The sequence below is a fragment of the Leptodactylus fuscus genome, chromosome 1 (genome assembly GCF_031893055.1).
Source record: "Leptodactylus fuscus isolate aLepFus1 chromosome 1, aLepFus1.hap2, whole genome shotgun sequence".
Classification (NCBI taxonomy): domain Eukaryota; kingdom Metazoa; phylum Chordata; class Amphibia; order Anura; family Leptodactylidae; genus Leptodactylus; species Leptodactylus fuscus.
Window position 1 is genome coordinate 11,671,093 of NC_134265.1, and position 17,745 is coordinate 11,688,837.

A 17,745-nucleotide genomic window follows, 5' to 3' on the forward strand; every position below is an offset into this window, starting at 1 on the left:
CCTATTAGGTTTATTTCCCAAGTGAAAGGTCACAAATCAATTATCAGCCATGAAGTTTTCCCAAGAAAAGAGAAATAACATCATCCAGCTCATCGATAGCGGTCTCTGGGCTAAGAAAGTTGCCAAACTGCATCATGTAAGTGCCATGACAGTGGGAAGAATACGAAATTATGTCCGTCTATTCATTCCAAAGCCAAGAGGTGAACGTTCAGGCAAAATATCAGTCAACAAGTCGGCTCACCACAAGATCTATCAGTTGTGGCGCGACAAACATGGCAGTGCAGGTGGCTCGTATGCTTTGTAATAGTGAGATCACAGATGTGCAGATGTGGAATGTTTGGCCGAAAGATGAGGAAGCCTCAAAATCAATATGGTCAACAAAAGCGTTAGCTCAGGTTGGGGGAAAAAAAAGTACTAAAAGTGGACAGTAGGAGATTGGAAATAGGTGATTTGCAGTGATGAGATGAGACTCAATAGACTGGACTCTGATTGCAAATTTATCCCAAAGTTTTAAGGGAAAAGGGGCTAAGATTGAGAAATTAAAGGTATTGTCATGTTTGTTGGAAGAAGTCTGATGATATTGGGTTGTTTCACAGACAAAGAGGTTGTATACTTTACCAGGATTGATCGTCTCACTGCCGAGCTATATGTGCGTATCCTACAAAACGAGTTACCTTGTACAATAGAGTACCATGGATATGAGAAGGACGACATAGTGTTCCAGCAGGACAACGACCTCAAGGATATGTCAAGATTCGAAGAAAAAAGAGGTTCTGAATTGGCCCCCATAGTCCCCAGACTTCAACCCAATCAAACACTTGTGGGTAGAGAGGAAGAAATAAACTGTAGTTGTACCCAAGTGAGTCGACCAGTATGCACCAACATTGGGAATATGTAGAAGAGATCTGGGATCTGATTTCACTTGAGACATGCTTGAATCTGATCCAGAGCATGTCCATAAGGATTCAGACAGTGTTGACAGCTAGAGGTAGATTTACAAAATAATTAAAATTTAGATTTTTAGGAACAAAACGGTAACAATGAAGTTACATGACAAGAATCTGCATAACTAATCATATGCAAAATAGTTGCAAGTCAAATTTATGTATGAGTGTAACATCTCTGCCTGTTCGGGTCACTGCACTGCCCTCTGCTCGCATGCAGCGGTGCAGGAGGCGTGTGCAGTTTCGTTCTTGGCTTAAAGTTTTTGGTCGCACTGTGTGAACATGGCTCTAGTTCTGTGATTGAATTTCCAGCACACCCATCTTCTGCCCTTGTTTGCCTCTGTTCATGAAGTGTTAATTCGTGTGATTGACAGCCTGTCTTCCTGTCAACCCCAGGGGCGGGTTCTTCCTCCCTATTTAGTCTTGACTCTCATTCACACCAGTGCTTGCTATTGCCTTGTGCATACTTGCTCCTTGCTGTCATTATTCTTGCTTGCATTCTAATCCTTGACCTCTGGCTTTCCCTACTGACTATTCTTTGGACTCCGATTTGGCACTGCATCGCTCGACTGTTTATTGACCCTTGGCTAGCTGACCTCCCTTTGTTTTTTTTTCGTCTTGTCTGCGTTTTGTGTCTCACATATCCAGGTAGGGACTGTCTTCGTGGTTGCCGCCTATTACGTAGGATAGGGCCTGGCAATAGGAAGGGTCAGTTGGGGGCATCAGCTTAGGGCTCACTGTCTCTTGTGTTCCGTTCCAGGGTTCAAACAGCTACTGGGGAATTGCTGTCCGAGCAATTCCCTAACAATGAGATGGCCAAGATGATTGTCTATAAGATGATGGTAGTCTCACGTTCCGAGCTGTAGTGGACGGTGAGATATGGAGGCTGAAGTTCAAAAGCTCTAAACATTGTTACCCTTCTGCTCATCAGTGTAAGTGCCACCACCCCTTTTCCTGGGTGGGCCCGCTTATTTCATCTACTACCAGCACCTCTACAGTGCAGCGGTGGTATCTGCCATTAAGACTGTCACTGCCATCAGTCTCAGCACAGTAAATACTAATGAAATAGGCCGCGTTACTGTTGTTTGTTCAGTGGGGAATATTCTTATAAAATTATTTAATAGTAAAATCCGTTTTCTTTTTGTCAGATGACTGTACCAGGAGCTCAGAGGGACATTTGATATCTACAGATTATAAAGCAAAAGATCATGGTATCACACAAGATCCATATCAAGAACATGTCATTACCCCAGATATATCCTCAGCCCTTCAGAAGAAAGATCTCTCTTCTAGTTCATCTCAGTCTGTTAAGCAAAATAAAAGATGCAGAAGAGGTGTTATACATCAGAGAACTCACACAGGGGAGAAATCAAATCTTTTTGCACATCAAAGATCTCACATAGAAGAGAAGCTATATTCATGTTCAGTATGTGGGAAATGCTTTAACTATAAATCACAGCTTATTAGACATCAAATTATTCACAAAGGGGAGAAGCCAAACTCATGCCCAGTATGTGGGAAATGTTTTGCTAAAACATCACATCTTATTCGACATCAAAGAACTCACACAGGGGAGAAGCCATTTTCATGTTCAGAATGTGGAAAATGTTTAACCTCTAAATCAGGTCTTGTTCTACATCAAAGAACTCACACAGGGGAGAAGCCAGTTTTATGTTCAGAATGTGGAAAATGTTTTTATCAGAAATCAGATCTTGTTAAACATCAAAGAACTCACACAGGGGAGAAGCCATATTCATGCCCAGAATGTGGAAAATGTTTTTATCAGAAATCAGATCTTGTTACACATCAAAGAACTCACACAGGGGAGAAGCCATTTTCATGTTCAGAATGTGGAAAATGTTATATTTATAAATCAAATCTTGTTGAACATCAAAGAACTCACACAGGGGAGAAGCCATATCCGTGCCCAGAATGTGGGGAACATTTTATCTCTAACTCAAATCTTGTTAAACATCAAAGAACTCACACAGGGAAGAAGCCGTTTTCATGCCCAGAATGTGGGAAACGTTTTGCTCGGAAACCACATCTTGTTACACATCAAAGAACTCACACAGGGGAGAAGCCATTTTCATGTTCGGAATGTGGGAAATGTTATATCTCTAAATCAGGTCTCGTTAGACATCAAAGAACTCACACAGGAGAGAAGCCATTATAATATACACATGAGAAGTATGATTAACCAAAAGTCATCTCCAACTGCACATCTATGAACACACACAGAAAAAAAGCATTTTTCTTTCCTGATTGTTTTACCCCCAATTCATATCTTAAATCTTAGAGAGCTCGCCTCGGGTTCTTTTGTCTCATTGACAATATGAATAAAATATTTGAATTGGAATTACACCTGCATGTTTGTGACAGTCCTTTATTCCTGGCAGGCCTGGGGTGACAAGAGGTATTTTTGTGGCCTCTACTTTTATTCATTTTTTTTTATTCACAGTTTTGATTTTCAACAAAAATAAAAGAACAAGGATGAAACAGGACGGTACAAAAGTCATCCTAAGTACAGCATAGTATCCAGGTAACAACAGGAGCAAGAACCTCGAGCGGCAGCTTCAGGGAGAAGAAGGGAAAAGAGGGACAGAGAAGAGCATAGAGGAAAGAAGGAGAAGAGAGAGGAAGTAGAATGAATATCTTAGTGAGTAAGACGATAACCAACTGAAGGAGGAGAGAAGGAAAAACAAGGTAACAGGAAAAGGGGTGGGGAGGGGGCTGAAATAAAAAAAAGTCAGGGCAGCCCAGAAGTTCATATAGTCCAAGCCTTCTAACAGTAGGAGCAGTACATCTCTATGTCTATCGAGACATAGGCACATGAGTGGGATACAGACAGGTAATAAATCCATATCTATAAGAATCATTGTGCCACGGTCTAGTCCCAAGAAGTGTCTGTGACTCTTCAGTACGTTGGAACTCCAACGAGTAGTACCACGTTTTATTGAAGATTTCAACTGTGTCGTGCAGGAAAGAAGTGAGGTTCTCCATACTCATAAGCTTATTGCCTTTCAGAATCCAGAAGGAGAGAGGTGGAGTCTCCACTTGCTTTAACCCCTTAGCGACCCTTGACGTAACTGTACGTCATGGGTCGCATGGGGATGTATGGAGCGAGCTCACACGCTGAGCTCACTCCATACACGGCAGATGCCGGCTGTATAATACAGCCAGGACCTGCCACTAACAGCAGCGGTCGGTGCCCGAGCCGATCGCTGCTGTTAACCCTTTACACACTGCGGTCAAACGTGACCGCAGTGTGTAAACGGCGCCGGCGGCATGGGCGCCGCCATGTTTCGCCGATCGCCGCCCTCCTGAACGTCACAAGAGGGCGGTGATCGGTTGCTATGACAGCCGGAAGCCTATTGAAGGCTTCCAGGCTTGTCTCTGCACTAGATCTATTAGACGATGCCAGAGGCATTGTCTAATAGAAGTGCTGCGATTTTCCTATTCACTGCAATACTGTAGTATTGCAGTGAATAGTATGAGCGATCAGACTCCCTAGGTTTCAAGGTACCTAAGGGGTCTGATCATAAATGTAACAGAAGAAAAAAAAAAGTTTTTAAAAGTATTAAAAAAATAAAAAAAAATATAAAAGTTCAAATCACCCCCCTTTCCCTAGATCAGCTATAAAAGTAATTAAAGAACATTAAACATAAACATATTAGGTATCCCTGCGCTCCAAAATGCCTGAACTATTAGAATATTAAAACATTTATCCCATACTGCGAACGGCGTAGCGGCAAAAAAAATAAAAACAGCCAAAAAGCGTTTTTTTCAACACTTTGCCTCCTATAAAAAATTGAATAAAAAGTGATCAAACCATCAGATCTCTCCCCAAATGGTATCAATAGAAACGTCATCTTGTCCCGCATAAAAAGACACCACAACCAGCTCCATACATGGAAATATGAAAAAGTTACAGGTGTTAGAACATGATGACACAATTTTTTTTTTCTATTTTGCAAAGTTTATCATTTTTTTAAAAGTATCAAAAAATTTCAAATACTATATAAATTTGGTATCACCGCGTTTGTACTGACACGTAGAACACAGGTAACATGTCATTTGTACCAAACAGTGAATGCTGTAAAAATTAAACCCATAAGAAAATGGCGCAAATGCATTTTTTCTCCAATTGCGCCTCATTCTGAATTTTTTTCCAGCTTCCCAGTACATTGCACAGCATATTGAATGGTGCCATTACAAAGTACAATTTGTCCCGCAAACAATAAGCTATCATGTGACTCTGTGAACTGAAAAATGAAAAAGTTATGGCTCTTGAAATGTGAGGAGGGAAAAACGAAAATGCGAAACCAAAAAATGGCCTGGTCCTTAAGGGGTTAAGAATTGCGGAATGCAGTCCTGGGCCACGGGGACCAAAAATTGAAGCATAGAACGGTATAAGTGCACACTGGAGACTAGTAGTGATGGAGGAGAAACAGAGTGGGACCCGAATCATGAGGGGTATCAGTAACTTGATGTCAGATAGTTTAACACCTTATAAGAGGTTGGGTCCAAGGTCTGGGCTAAGTTTCTTGTAATAGGCAAGAGGCAATCTGTCCGGACCAGGCGCCTTCATCGTAGCCATAGGTTTATCTTATACTATTTTAAAATCATCCCCATATTCATCTAAACTGCTATGTACTGTTTTGAGATATTCCCCCTCTTAACCACTTCTGGACCACCCATTGGGTATATACATCCAGAAGGTGGCTGCCTTGTTCTGCAAAAATGTATCGGTACATCTAATCAGAACTTAGCAGCTGTACGAAATCGTGGAGCTGCTGAAAGTGGGAGCTGGATGTAACTATAGCCGGAGCTCCCAGAGAGAAGGCAGGGAAGGTGTTAGGGAATAGCCAGATGATAATTCCCCAGAAGCTGCTGGTGAACCCTGGAGGAAGGGGCACAAGGGACAGTGAGCCCTAAACTGAAGCCCCCAGCTTGCCCTTCCTATTGCCAGACCCTATCCTAAGTAATAGGCGACAACCACGAAGACAATCCCTCCCTGAATATGTGAAACACAAAACGCAGACAAGACGTACAACAACAAAGGGAGGTCAGGTAGCCAGGGTTCGGTAACAAGACAGCGATGCAGTGCCAAATCGGAGTCAAGAGAATAGTCAGTAGGAAAGCCATAGGTCAAGGATTAGCATACAAGTAAATAACAGCAAGAGATACCAGAAAGCAAGGGCAATAACCGGCACCAGTGTGACTGTGAGCCAAGACTAAATAGGGGAGGAAGAACCCGCCCAGAACCTGATAGGAAGAAAAGCTGTCAATCACAGGCAAGACAAAATCAAACACTAAATGAACAGAGGCAACCTTGGCAGAAGACGGGTGTGGTGCAAATCCAATTAAGGACTAGAGCCGTGTTCACACAGTGCAACTAAAAACTTTAAGCAGATTATCAAACTGCACACGCCTCCTGCGCCGCAGCATGCGAGCAGAGGGTGGCGCAGAGGCCCGAACAGGCAGAGATGTTACAAAAGGTTTATTACAATTACGATTGCTGTGTATACAAATGCGGCCACCCTCTGACCCGGTGTTCATTGAACCACCAGGATCAGTGTGTTACAAGAGTTGCTGGGTCCTACAGGACTGAGATCAGCTCTATTAGTCTTAAAACAGCGTGCAGCGTGTATTCCTACACTAACTGAGGCTAAATGTACCAGCCCCAGTTGCATGGGAAATCAGTCTCCAATACAAAAAAAAAGTGATGAGATGTCCCCAAAGGTATATTATGACCTTATGGGGACACGATGTAAAAAAATTAAAAAAAATCGAACAGTTAAAAAAATGTAAATAAATTAATAATAAGACAATAAAACGCCATTATAGAAGGTTATAGCCACACCCCTGACGACCGTACCAGAGAGTAAAAACTATTTTATAAAGTTATTTTGCGCTAAGCTATGATGGTGTGAAGTCGTCTCCCTTCTGAGCTCCCGGACCTCGACAGTAAATTACCTGCTATCCCCGGGTCAAGGCACTTACCCGATCCCGGCATGGTCCGATGTGTGGGCCGAAAGTCCTCCTCCTTAGCCTGAATCGAGACTCCTATGGCCCGTTTCTTGCTGGCTTCGGCCTCCCCTGCTTCTCTCGCCGGCGGCTCCAAGATGGCGCCGGCGCGCGCCTGCCGCGAGGTCACAGAGGTCTCGACGCTGCAGCAGCAGCTGTCTGTGCTGCCGGATCCTGCCACGGCTCTGCCTGCCTCCTCTTCGGCTCCTGCTCTCCTCCTCCCAGACATGGGGACTCCGCGGTCAGCTACTGTCAAGGTACCTGGGCCCCTGGCTGATGGTGGTGATGGCCTCGTGGTGGCGGCCCCCCTCCCCCACCCCTCCTTCACTAATGCAGCACCTGGCCTCTCCTCCCTGCACTCTGCTCCCCCTGTGCTGCCTCCAGGTGGATCCCCTTCTGCATTTGGCCCTCCTCTCTCTCTGGACTTGGTGGCAGTGCCCTCTATGGAGACCCCCCCCGACTCTTGACCCTGGGCTTGGGACCTCCGTGGCCCTCAACGGTGTGCCCCTAACTCGGGATGCCATTGCCGCCTCCCAAGAGCCTACTGCCCCCCCTCTGTTGGACCTGGCCCAGGTCAATCCTGCAATGTCGCTACTCTCTCAGCCTTCCAGTGGTGACCCCACATGGATTGCCCAAAATGCCACCTCTGATATGGACTTTTCGTCTACTCCTATGGCCTTGTGGGCCCCAGTGGACTCTGATTCATCTGCGTCTTCTGCCTACGTTTCTCCCTCCTCCGGACGGTCCAAACGTCCCAAGCTGTCCGATATCTGGGAATTGCTTCGAACCATGCCTACTAAATCGGACCTGGAAGCCATGGTCCGTGGTGTGGAGGAACGTCAGAACAAGATTCTTACTGGCCTGAAAACTGATCTGCACTCTCTATCAGCTCATGTTTCCTATCAACAGCAGTGTACAGACTCTATTGACCAACGACTCCTGGCGGTAGAGCAATCCCTATCCATGCAACGCACGTTCAATCGTCAGATTTTGCTACAGGTGGATGATCAGTAGAACAGGGGTCGCCGCAATAACATTAAACTGAGAGGTATCCCTGATGCTGTTTCCAATGGTTAGCTACGCTCCATTGCTGTATCTGTCTTCAACACCATTCTCTCAAGGCCGATGGATATTGAAATTAACATTGACCGGATTCACCGAGTGCTAGGGCCCAGGAGGGCCTCCTCCACTGATCCCAGAGACGTCCTTTGCCGTGTACACTTCTTTAAGGAGAAAGAGGACATTTTGCAGGAGGCCTGGCATCATGGCCCGGTTCCATTCCTGGATAGTTCGATCTCTCTCTTGCCGGACGTCTCCCGTCGTACCCTGGCTATGAGGCGTCTCCTGAAACCTGCTCTTGGTACGATCCTGGACTCTGGGGCCTCGTATCGGTGGGGCCACCCCTTCCACCTTCAAGTCCGTCGCAACGGAGCTGTCTTCACCCTGCATTCCCCGGACCAAGCGGAGGCTCTGGCCCACTTTTTGGATGTCCCGGACTTGTCCCTGCCTGACTGGCTGGAGTTTCCGCTTCCACCTCCTTCTCCTTCTAACCGGTCCTCCTCCCCTTCACTGCTGCGCCAGGGGTGCTGTGCCATGGACTCTGCTTTGGCCTCCCGTGGGGGAACTGTATCCTTACCTACTGCTTAGACTCTGACTGGTCCGCTGTGACCTATTGACTTTCTCTTTTTGTGTGCCTTGTTACCTATTCCACATCTTTTTCTTTTATGCTCCTTTTGCCTTTCCGGTTCTAGCTCCAAGTTCTGTGCCCAACGGGCGAGTGGCCGGGACTTCGGTCTTCGCTGCTTGCTGGTGAAGTGTTCTCCGCCCCCCCCCCCTCCCTGGGTGGGATGGAGTTCCCTGTGGTTTGCTCTCCTCTAGTCCCCGCGGTTGGGGCTGTGGACGCTTGTACTGTTTCTAGTTTTTGTTGGTTGGGGTTGCCTCCGTCCTGCCCAGGGTGTTCCTGAGTCTGAAGGTGCCGGTGGTCCCGTTGGTTGCTTCTGGCCTTGACTCCTTCATTCTCCTGTTTGATTTTATTTTTTGCTGTTGTGGGAATGGGAAGTTTTGGGTTTTTGTTTTACCTCTTCCCCAGATAGTTAGGCTTGGCAGCTCTCTGAGCGTATACTGCAGTGTACCTCTGAGACCTGCATTTGCTAATCTCTACCTCCCTAACACTGACCAGGTCGGCACCCTTCACAGCATTTTGGACAAGCTCTCTGACTTTGCTGAGGGCACTCTCTTGGTGGGGGGGATTTTAACCTAGCCCTGGACCCGTCTGTAGACGTTTCCAGAGGTACATCGTACCTGCCGGCTCGGGCGCTTTGCCGGGTCCGAAGGCTTCTCCACTCTCACCAATTGATTGACGCGTGGCGCACGGTTCATCCAGATGCTAGGGATTATTCCTTTTATTCTCATCCCCGTGATGTCTACTCCAGGTTAGACTACTTCTTTGTCAGACACTCTGATGTTCCTTTGCTTCGTGGCTCTACCATAGATTCGATCACCTTTTCTGATCACATGATGATACATGTTGAGCTGTCGTCCCCCACTGTGAGACCCCGTTCCTGGCAGTGGTGCCTCAATGAGTCGCTCCTTCAGGATACTCCGACCTCTCTGGCAGTCTCATCCTCTCTCGACTTTTATTTTCGAGAGAATGACATGGCCGATATATCCCCAATCACGCTCTGGGCGGCTCACAAGTGTGTTATTAGGGGGGTGTTGGTCCAGCATGGCTCTCACTTGAAGAAAGAAAGGTCCATGTGATCTTGCGGTGTTGATTGCTGAGGTGGTTTCCCTGGAGCAGACCCACAAGCGCTCGCATGCCGCAGATGTTTGCTCTGCCCTCCTCCTGGCTCGTAAGAAGTTGCGCGAACGCCTTGACATCAGGACTAGATTTCTTTTGGCGAGAGGTCGGCGTCACTTTTATGAGTTTGGGAATAAGTGCAGTCGGACCTTGGCTAGATCCCTTCGGGAACAACGTTCCCGTAATTTCGTTCCTCATATCTCCGGGCCGTCGGGCGCGTGTATTACGGATCCGACTTGCATAGCGGCGGAATTTGTGTAACCTTTCTTCCTCCCCTGCGCCCTCCCTAGGGTCCCCTCCTCTCCCGGTGATCAGGCAATATCTCAGGGACTCGGGCCTGCCCCGCCTCTCGACTAGTGCCTTATCTTTGTTGGAGGAGCCTATCACGGATGAGGAGGTCGCTCAGGCTCTCAAGTCTATGCAGCCTAGCAAGGCCCCTGACCCTGACGGTCTCCCTGCTTCTTATTATAAGAAATTCTTGTCCTTGCTCTTGGGCCCCCTGACGCGTGCCATTAACTCCATTGCTCAAGGCTCTCCCCTCCCTCAGGATCTGACTAGGGCCCACATTGCCGATATACATAAGGAAGGTAAGGTGCTCTAGTTATTGGCCCATTTCCCTCTTTAATGTAGATTTGGATAATGTAGATGACGTTTGGCCCCCCTCCTTCTTGACCTAGTGCACTCCGACCAGGTTGGCTTCATCCCTTCCCGTGAGGCCAGAGATAATACGGTCAAAGTCATTAACGCCATATATTTCGCCCGCACTCGGGACCTCCCGCTCTGCCTTCTCTCCACGGATGTGGAGAAGGCATTTGACCGGGTTGGTTGGCCTTTTCTTTTTGAGGTCCTGGACCATATCGGGCTTGGCCCGGTCATGAAATCCTGAATCTCCTCGTTGTACTCCAATCCTTCGGCGTCCACTAGGGTCAATGCGATAGTGTCTTCTCCCTTCCCGATTAGTAATGGCACACGTCAGGGCTGTCCCCTCTCCCCACTAATTTTCGTCCTTACCCTTGAACCTTTGCTCAGGAGACTTAGGGCCAACCCTGCCTTATTGGGCCTCGAGATGGGGAGGATTCATCTCAAGATTGCGGCGTACGCGGATGACCTTCTGTTTTTTCTTCGCAACCCAGCCACTTCCTTTCCCGTCTCGATGTCTGAGCTAGGCGAGTTCCATCGCCTCACTAACTTTAAAATAAATTTTCAGAAGTCCGAGGCATTGGACGTCTCTCTTCCATTGGGACTTCAGCCTACTCTTGCTCTTGCCTTTCCCTTCCGCTGGTCTAGCTCAGCCATCAAATATCTGGGAGTGTGGATACCGGGTGATCTTAACGAACTTTTTGCTAAGAATTACTTACCTCTGCTTTGCACTGTTCGTTCTGATCTGAAGAGGTGGAACAGGGGTACTTACACTTGGTTTGGCCATTGTGCCATATATAAAATGAATGTGATGCTGCTTTTTCTTTACTTACTGCAGACTCTGCCGATTCATGTCCCTCCCAGTTTTTTCAAGTTATTGTACACTGACCTTGTTCGCTTCGTTTGGCAGGGTAGGCGAGCGCGACTTGCTCGTTCTACCTTGACCCTCCCGAAGAAGTGGGGTAGCCTGGGCCTTCCTGACCCTCGCCGTTATTATGAAGCTGCCTTCCTGCAACGTGTGATCGATTGGTGCCGCCACTGCCCCTTCAAGCAGTGGATCCTCTTGGAGGGCTCCTTCTCTAGTGTCTCACTTCACCTGCTCCCCTGGTTGGACTCAGTCTCTCCCCCCTCCGTGTCCGCCCATCCCACGATCGGGCCCACCCTCAAGATTTGTAAGGCGCTCCTACGGAAGGCCTATCTCTCCCCCTCTCTGTCCCCACTCTTTCCGATTCTGGGCAATCCTACTTTTCCTGCTGGGCTTTCCTGAGGTCTGTTCCGGATCTGGTATGAGGCAGGCTTGCAGAGGGCTTTACACTTCTGTTCTGGTGGTGAGTGGCGCTCTCTTGGCAACCTTCACGTGGGTCTTGACCTTCCTCCTCTTGACCCATGGAGGAGGTTGCAACTGTCTCATTTCCTCTCTTTGCTACCTGCCCCCGGTGATTTTGATAGGCCCCTAACGGGCTTTGAGAAGGCCTGTACTGGTTCTGGCCTCCTACGCCACTCCCTATCAGAATTTTACACGCTGTTGGTTTCCCCCTCTCCGGACCACAGGCTCCCCTTTTTGTCTAAGTGGGAAAGGGATCTCAACTTGTCCTTCTCGGATGCGGAACGTGCTAGGATCTTGGAGCTCGCCCATAAGAGTTCTGTGGCTTGTAAGTATCAAGAGGCAGGCTATAAGATCCTGACCAGGTGGTATCATGTCCCGTCCCTGTTGCACAAGTTCTTCCCAATGTCCTCTCCGCTCTGTTGGCGCTGTGGTTTGGAGGAGGGGACACTCCTTCATGTGTTCTGGAGCTGCTCGGCTCTGAGAGAATTTTGGGATGGTGTCCACCGACTGACCTCTCAAATCTTCCAGACTACGCTTCCAAACACGCCGGCCTGTTTTCTTCTCCATCTCTCTGGCGTTCCCCTCCAGGCGTATCGTAAGTCGGCGATACGGCATCTGATTAATGCTGCCAGATCCTGTGTTCCAGCTCTCTGGAAATCCCCTACTCCGCCCTTTTCCACTGGATCCATAAAGTGGAGGACATCCAGAGCATGGAGGATCTCACGGTGTCTCTTAGGGACACCCACGAGGTTTTCCTGAAGGCCTGGACTCCTTGGATCTTGTTTCAGGGGTCTAAATCTTACAGGGATATCATTGGCTAAGGCTCGACCTGTTTCTAGGGTTCTGATTGTGGTCCGTTCCCGGGCCCCCCTCCCCCCCCTTTTTCTCTCCACCTTCTTTCCCCTTCTGCTACCTCCCCCTCCTTTCCTTTATCCTCCCCTTTTATCCTTTTTTCCCTCCTGGGTTTTCCCTTTCCCCTTGTTGTCCTTTGGCGGCACTGGTTCCTCTCCTGGCCTATTTTTACTTGAGAGGTCCTGTGTCCGCTTCCTGTGATGTTTTTCTGGGTTTTGGGCCTTTGTTCCCGTCTTGGGCCCTCCCTGTTTTGCTGTGTTGTGACTAATGTTGCATTTTGGTTTTCCCTGTTGTATCCTCTTTGTTTATAAATAAAGAATTTATTAAAAAAAAAAAAAAAAAGTTATTTAGCAGCACTTTGTGTTATTAAATAAAAAAGATAAAAAAGAAAAGTGAAAAGCCGACACGATTTCCCTCCTGTTTTGTTTATATTTTTCTCGTGTTTTACGTTCAGAATAAGCTGGCGTTTACGTAGTGTGAATGAGCCCTTAGGGAGCCTTCACACAGAGTTATGCTGCGCTCATTCTGAACGTAAAAACACGTTCAGAATGAGCGCGTAAAAAGCAGCTCCCATTGATTTCTATGGGTATTGGCATACGCGCGCTACCTATTGAAATTAATGGGAGGCCTTTTTGTTACTTTTCCCTTATCGGGCCAGCATCGCAGTTCAGCATCGGGACATGCTGAACTGCTGACTTCTGGCCCGATGCTGGCTGGCACTGGAGCTGTGTATAAAGGAGCAGCGGATCACAGGACGCCAGAGAGTGGCGCCCAGACCCTGCCCTCACTCGTGGTACAGAGAGGATGGTGGAGCCCAGCCTGGTGTGAGCGGTGTGCCACCTTGACAGATGCTGTGTGCGTGTCACTGCAGCCACAGCATCAGGGGGTGACGTCCGGCTTCAACGTGTCCTCCTGGCACTGGGACGTGCAACCAGGCCACTAACAAGCTTATGCTCACCGACAATCACCAAGTCAACCCACGTCCCAACCCCGTCATCATCTGGGCCCAAACCCTGCCCTCATTCGCGGTGCAGAGAGGATGGGGACGGGGTCGGGACGCGGGTTGACTTGGTGATTGTCGGTGAGCATAAGCTTGTCAGCGGCCGGGCTGCACGTCCCAGTGTCGGGTGGACACGGTGAAGACGGATGTCACCCCCTGATGCTGCGGCTGCAGTGACGCACATGTAATGTCCCGGTACTGCTCGTCCCATTCCCTTTAATAGTCCTTACAGACCGAGATGGTATGGACATTTGCATATAAGGTAAAGCGTTTCCTCCCCCTTCATTCTTTCTATATATTTCTATTCTACCAGAGCCAGCACACAGGGGGTCTATTAATGCGCCATCTTGTGGATGTTTTTGTGAACTACACCTGCCTATACTTGCCATTGTAATTTGAGTTGTCAGTGTAAAGGAGTGTCCAGTATGATCAGGTGACCTTCGGGACCCATCAAGCTCCCTTGACTGGCCTGGAGGAGGAGGAGTTACAGCCCCCTCTAGGGGGGTTGGGGACCTTTTTGGTCTGGGTCCTTTTGTGTGGAGCTAGCTGTAGAGCAGCACATGGAGAGCTGAAAATGGCAGCCAAGTATGAGAGCACTTCCAACAGAGATGGCTTTTCCTCTGTACTCAAGATTCTCATCAGAGAGTGTTTTCCTCTGAAGCTCCAAGCCTGCAATCCTGCAAGCACTAAAAGTTGACGGACCTGCTTATCCATACATCTGGGAACCTCACACGTATCTCTCTTTTCAAGTAAGTCTTTGGGACAAATCTATATTTAAGACGCCCATAGCTAGTCTGGCAGAAATTGAGGGCCTCCCGCTGCTGAATTGTATTTCCTCTTCTACATACGTGTACCCAGTTTGTTGAGGACTAACCCCCTGGATACAGGCCATCTTTACAAGTATATACAAGTTTAACTACCCAAGCAACTACTAATTAAACTATCCAAAGCATTCCTGCTCCAAACTCTATCACCTGCTCAATTGGACACTACCTACAAAGATCGCTGTATTGTATGTGAAGAATCCCTCCATATGTACATTTGTATTACCTCATCCTGCTAGTAAAAGAGCAACGGCTACCCCCGACACCTGGTTGTCTGTTGTCATTGTCAGATATCAGAGTGGGGGTGGGTAGTCGGGGACATCAAAAAAGAGATTTTGTGCACATTTGGGACCCAGGGACCCCCTGAAAGCCGGCCACATCTGATATATTACCCGAGATACCGGCCCTGGCCCTCCTGGGTGTTACATCCCTTTTTGTGGCGTCACGAACAGGATTGTGCCTCTGTGCCTGCCTAAAGACTGTATGTTGCTTCTGGAGAACTACTGCTCCCAGAATAACCCAAATCACCAGTACTCTCTACAAAAGGGGGGGGGGGGGTGAAAGCCTTATTGAGACTGTGTTGTTGTATCCCATGCTGTGTGACTGTATATTCCACCATTTTGGATTGCCTAACTACTGGAGCAATTCATCAGGAGTAAACTCCGCCCACAAAACTTCCCCCACGTGCCAAAACTGGGTGTCGCCGTCTTTACCAAAGCACTGAATCCTCAGATCCATCCCAGTTGTTACAGAGCTTCAGCTCCCCTGCTTCCAGTACTTTTGCAGAGACTCCTCATCTCTTCAGGGATCAAAGTGATCTTCATCCTGCCTGCAGCTCCTGCTCATCACTTCTGCAAGAACCTCAACTGCCATTGTCCACTGTTATCTGCCATTCCTGGGATACAGATAAGTGCATTTTATAAACTGACTTTGTATTTGCTGAGATTTGCATTTCTTAAAAGAGACAGAAGCCTTATTATTTTACTTAAAGAGACAGTATCCTAATTTTTGCAAAAATGTCTGCATTGCCTCAGGGTGACCTGCCTGGCGCAGGTAACCATACAACCTCATCCTCCAGTGCTCCTGCACCTCAGGATACAGCTACCATCTCTGCTCCAACTCCTGTTATAGCGACAGACTTGCCTTTCTTTATAGGACCCTCCAGTCTTCCAAGTTACAGAGGGGATCCTCATACCCTTGCTGGGTTTCAAGAAAAGATATTGCGTACTCTTGAACTTGTATCACTTCCCCCCACACAGCAGGTACAGCTTCTCTTAGGACAACTTGAAGGTCCAGCTGCTGAGGAAGTTTGTTCCTGGCCACCGACAGAAAAGATCACCATTGACCAGATCCTCACTCGTCTGAGAAAAGAATTTGAAGTCCAATCACCAACTGAGATTCGTCTTAAATTCTATGACAGATGTCAGAGACCAGGTGAGACCCTCAGAGACTATGCACTTGCACTCCAGTCAGCATATAGGGCTCTGCGCCACATTGATCCTACTGCTGCAGAAAGCATTATTACAGACAGGTTCATAGAAGGGGTGGACTCACGACAAATACAGAGTCAACTCCGCATGCTAGCAGCCCAAAATCCAAACATGTCTTTTCTAGACTTTAAGACTTTGGCCCTACAACGTACAACGTACCATCAAAATGCTCTGTGCCCAGCAGAAGTTTGCTAACCGTAATGGTGAAATCTGTCGTGTCCGTATCCAGGATGCAAGACCCGTTACTCTGACTCCTAACAGTGAGACTCTCATCTGGTGCCGAGTCCGTCCAGGCATTAACAACGAAGATTACGAAGCTCTTCTTGACCCTATTCAGACTGAAGGACAGCCACTGGTAAAAGCCGCCAGAAGCATCGTCACCGTCTCCAACGGTAAAGTACCAGTACGGCTAGTCAACCTAAGTGATGCACCTATTGAATTGCACAAGTTTAAGTCAGTTGCTCAACTGTATCAGCTCGATTCAGAAGACATCCTAGATGATGAAGCACTTGCTTATCAAAAGTCAATTCATGTCCCTGCCGAAGGTACTCACAAACCTACTACCTTCTGGTGGAATGAACTCAACATTGGGGATGCGAATACCCCTAGGGAACACATCAATGGTGTCATCAAAGTTGGGAAACGGCACAGCCAAGCTTTCAGCAAGCATCCACTTGATTTTGGGAAAACCTCTTTGATCCAGCATAAAATCAACACAGGTGATCATCCTCCTATCAAGGAAAGATACCGTCCAATACCTCCTGCTAACTACCAGCAAGTAAAGAAGCTGATAAAGGAGATGAAAGACACCAAAGTCATCCAAGAAAGTCACAGTCCTTGGGCAGCACCTATTGTTTTGGTAAGGAAGAAGGATGGTAACATCAGATTCTGTGTTGACTACAGAAAATTGAACAACATCACACATAAAGATACATATCCTCTTCCATGGATTTAAGAATCCCTCACTGCTCTTGGTTCAGCTGCATACTTCCCAACTCTCGACCTAACCAGTGGCTACTGGCAGGTACCCATGGCTCCTGAGGATAGAGAAAAGACAGCTTTTACCACCCCGATGGGACTTTATGAGTTTAATAGTATGCCTTTTGGGTTGTGCAACGCCCCAGCAATATTCCAGCGACTCATGGAAAGATGTCTTGGCCACCTCAACTTCCAGAGTGTTTTGCTGTATCTTGACGATGTTGTTGTGTATTCTCGCACTTATGAAGACCATCTGAACAACCTAGCAGAAGTGTTCCAGGTTCTTATTGAACACGGCCTGAAGATAAAACCTTCAAAATGACACCTGTTAAAACCAAAGGTCAACTACTTAGGTCATGTAGTCAGTGCTGAAGGTATCCAGCCTGATCCTGACAAGATCTCTGCTGTCAAAGACTGGGAAACTCCAAGGACAGTAAAGGAAGTCAGAAGTTTTCTAGGATTCATGGGCTACTACCGCCGCTTTATACCTCATTTTGCACAGGTAGCAGAACCACTGACAGAATTGCTACGTGGTTGTCCTAAAGAAAACTCAAACAGAAGACTCCTAAGTGATTGGTCTGAAAGACAAGAAACTGCATTCCAGACTTTGAAAGCCTTATTGACTTCTCCTCCAATTCTGGCTTATCCTGACTACAGCCATCCTTTCCGTCTCTATACAGATGCCAGCTATCAAGGCCTAGGAGCTGTACTGTCACAAGTCCAGGACAACAAAGAGAGAGTCATCGCTTATGCCAGCCGAAGCTTGAGAGGTGCTGAGAAGAACAATCACAATTACAGTTCATTCAAGTTAGAGCTGCTTGCTGTTGTGTGGGCCGTCACAGAGAAATTCAAAGACCCACC

At 47.5% G+C, this 17,745-nt stretch overlaps 1 protein-coding gene and 1 pseudogene across 1 annotated transcript in view; one reads left to right on the top strand and one right to left on the bottom strand.

The window, feature by feature from the left end:
* LOC142189686 (uncharacterized) overlaps positions 1–17,745 on the top strand; it is a 292,843-nt gene that overhangs the window by 170,376 nt on the left and 104,722 nt on the right. The window contains exon 8 of the mRNA XM_075262246.1: positions 2,481–3,037. Coding sequence (XP_075118347.1) covers positions 2,481–3,037 — 557 coding nt within the window. The remainder of the gene's footprint in view (positions 1–2,480; positions 3,038–17,745) is intronic.
* LOC142189633 (uncharacterized) overlaps positions 1–17,745 on the bottom strand; it is a 637,493-nt pseudogene that overhangs the window by 34,376 nt on the left and 585,372 nt on the right.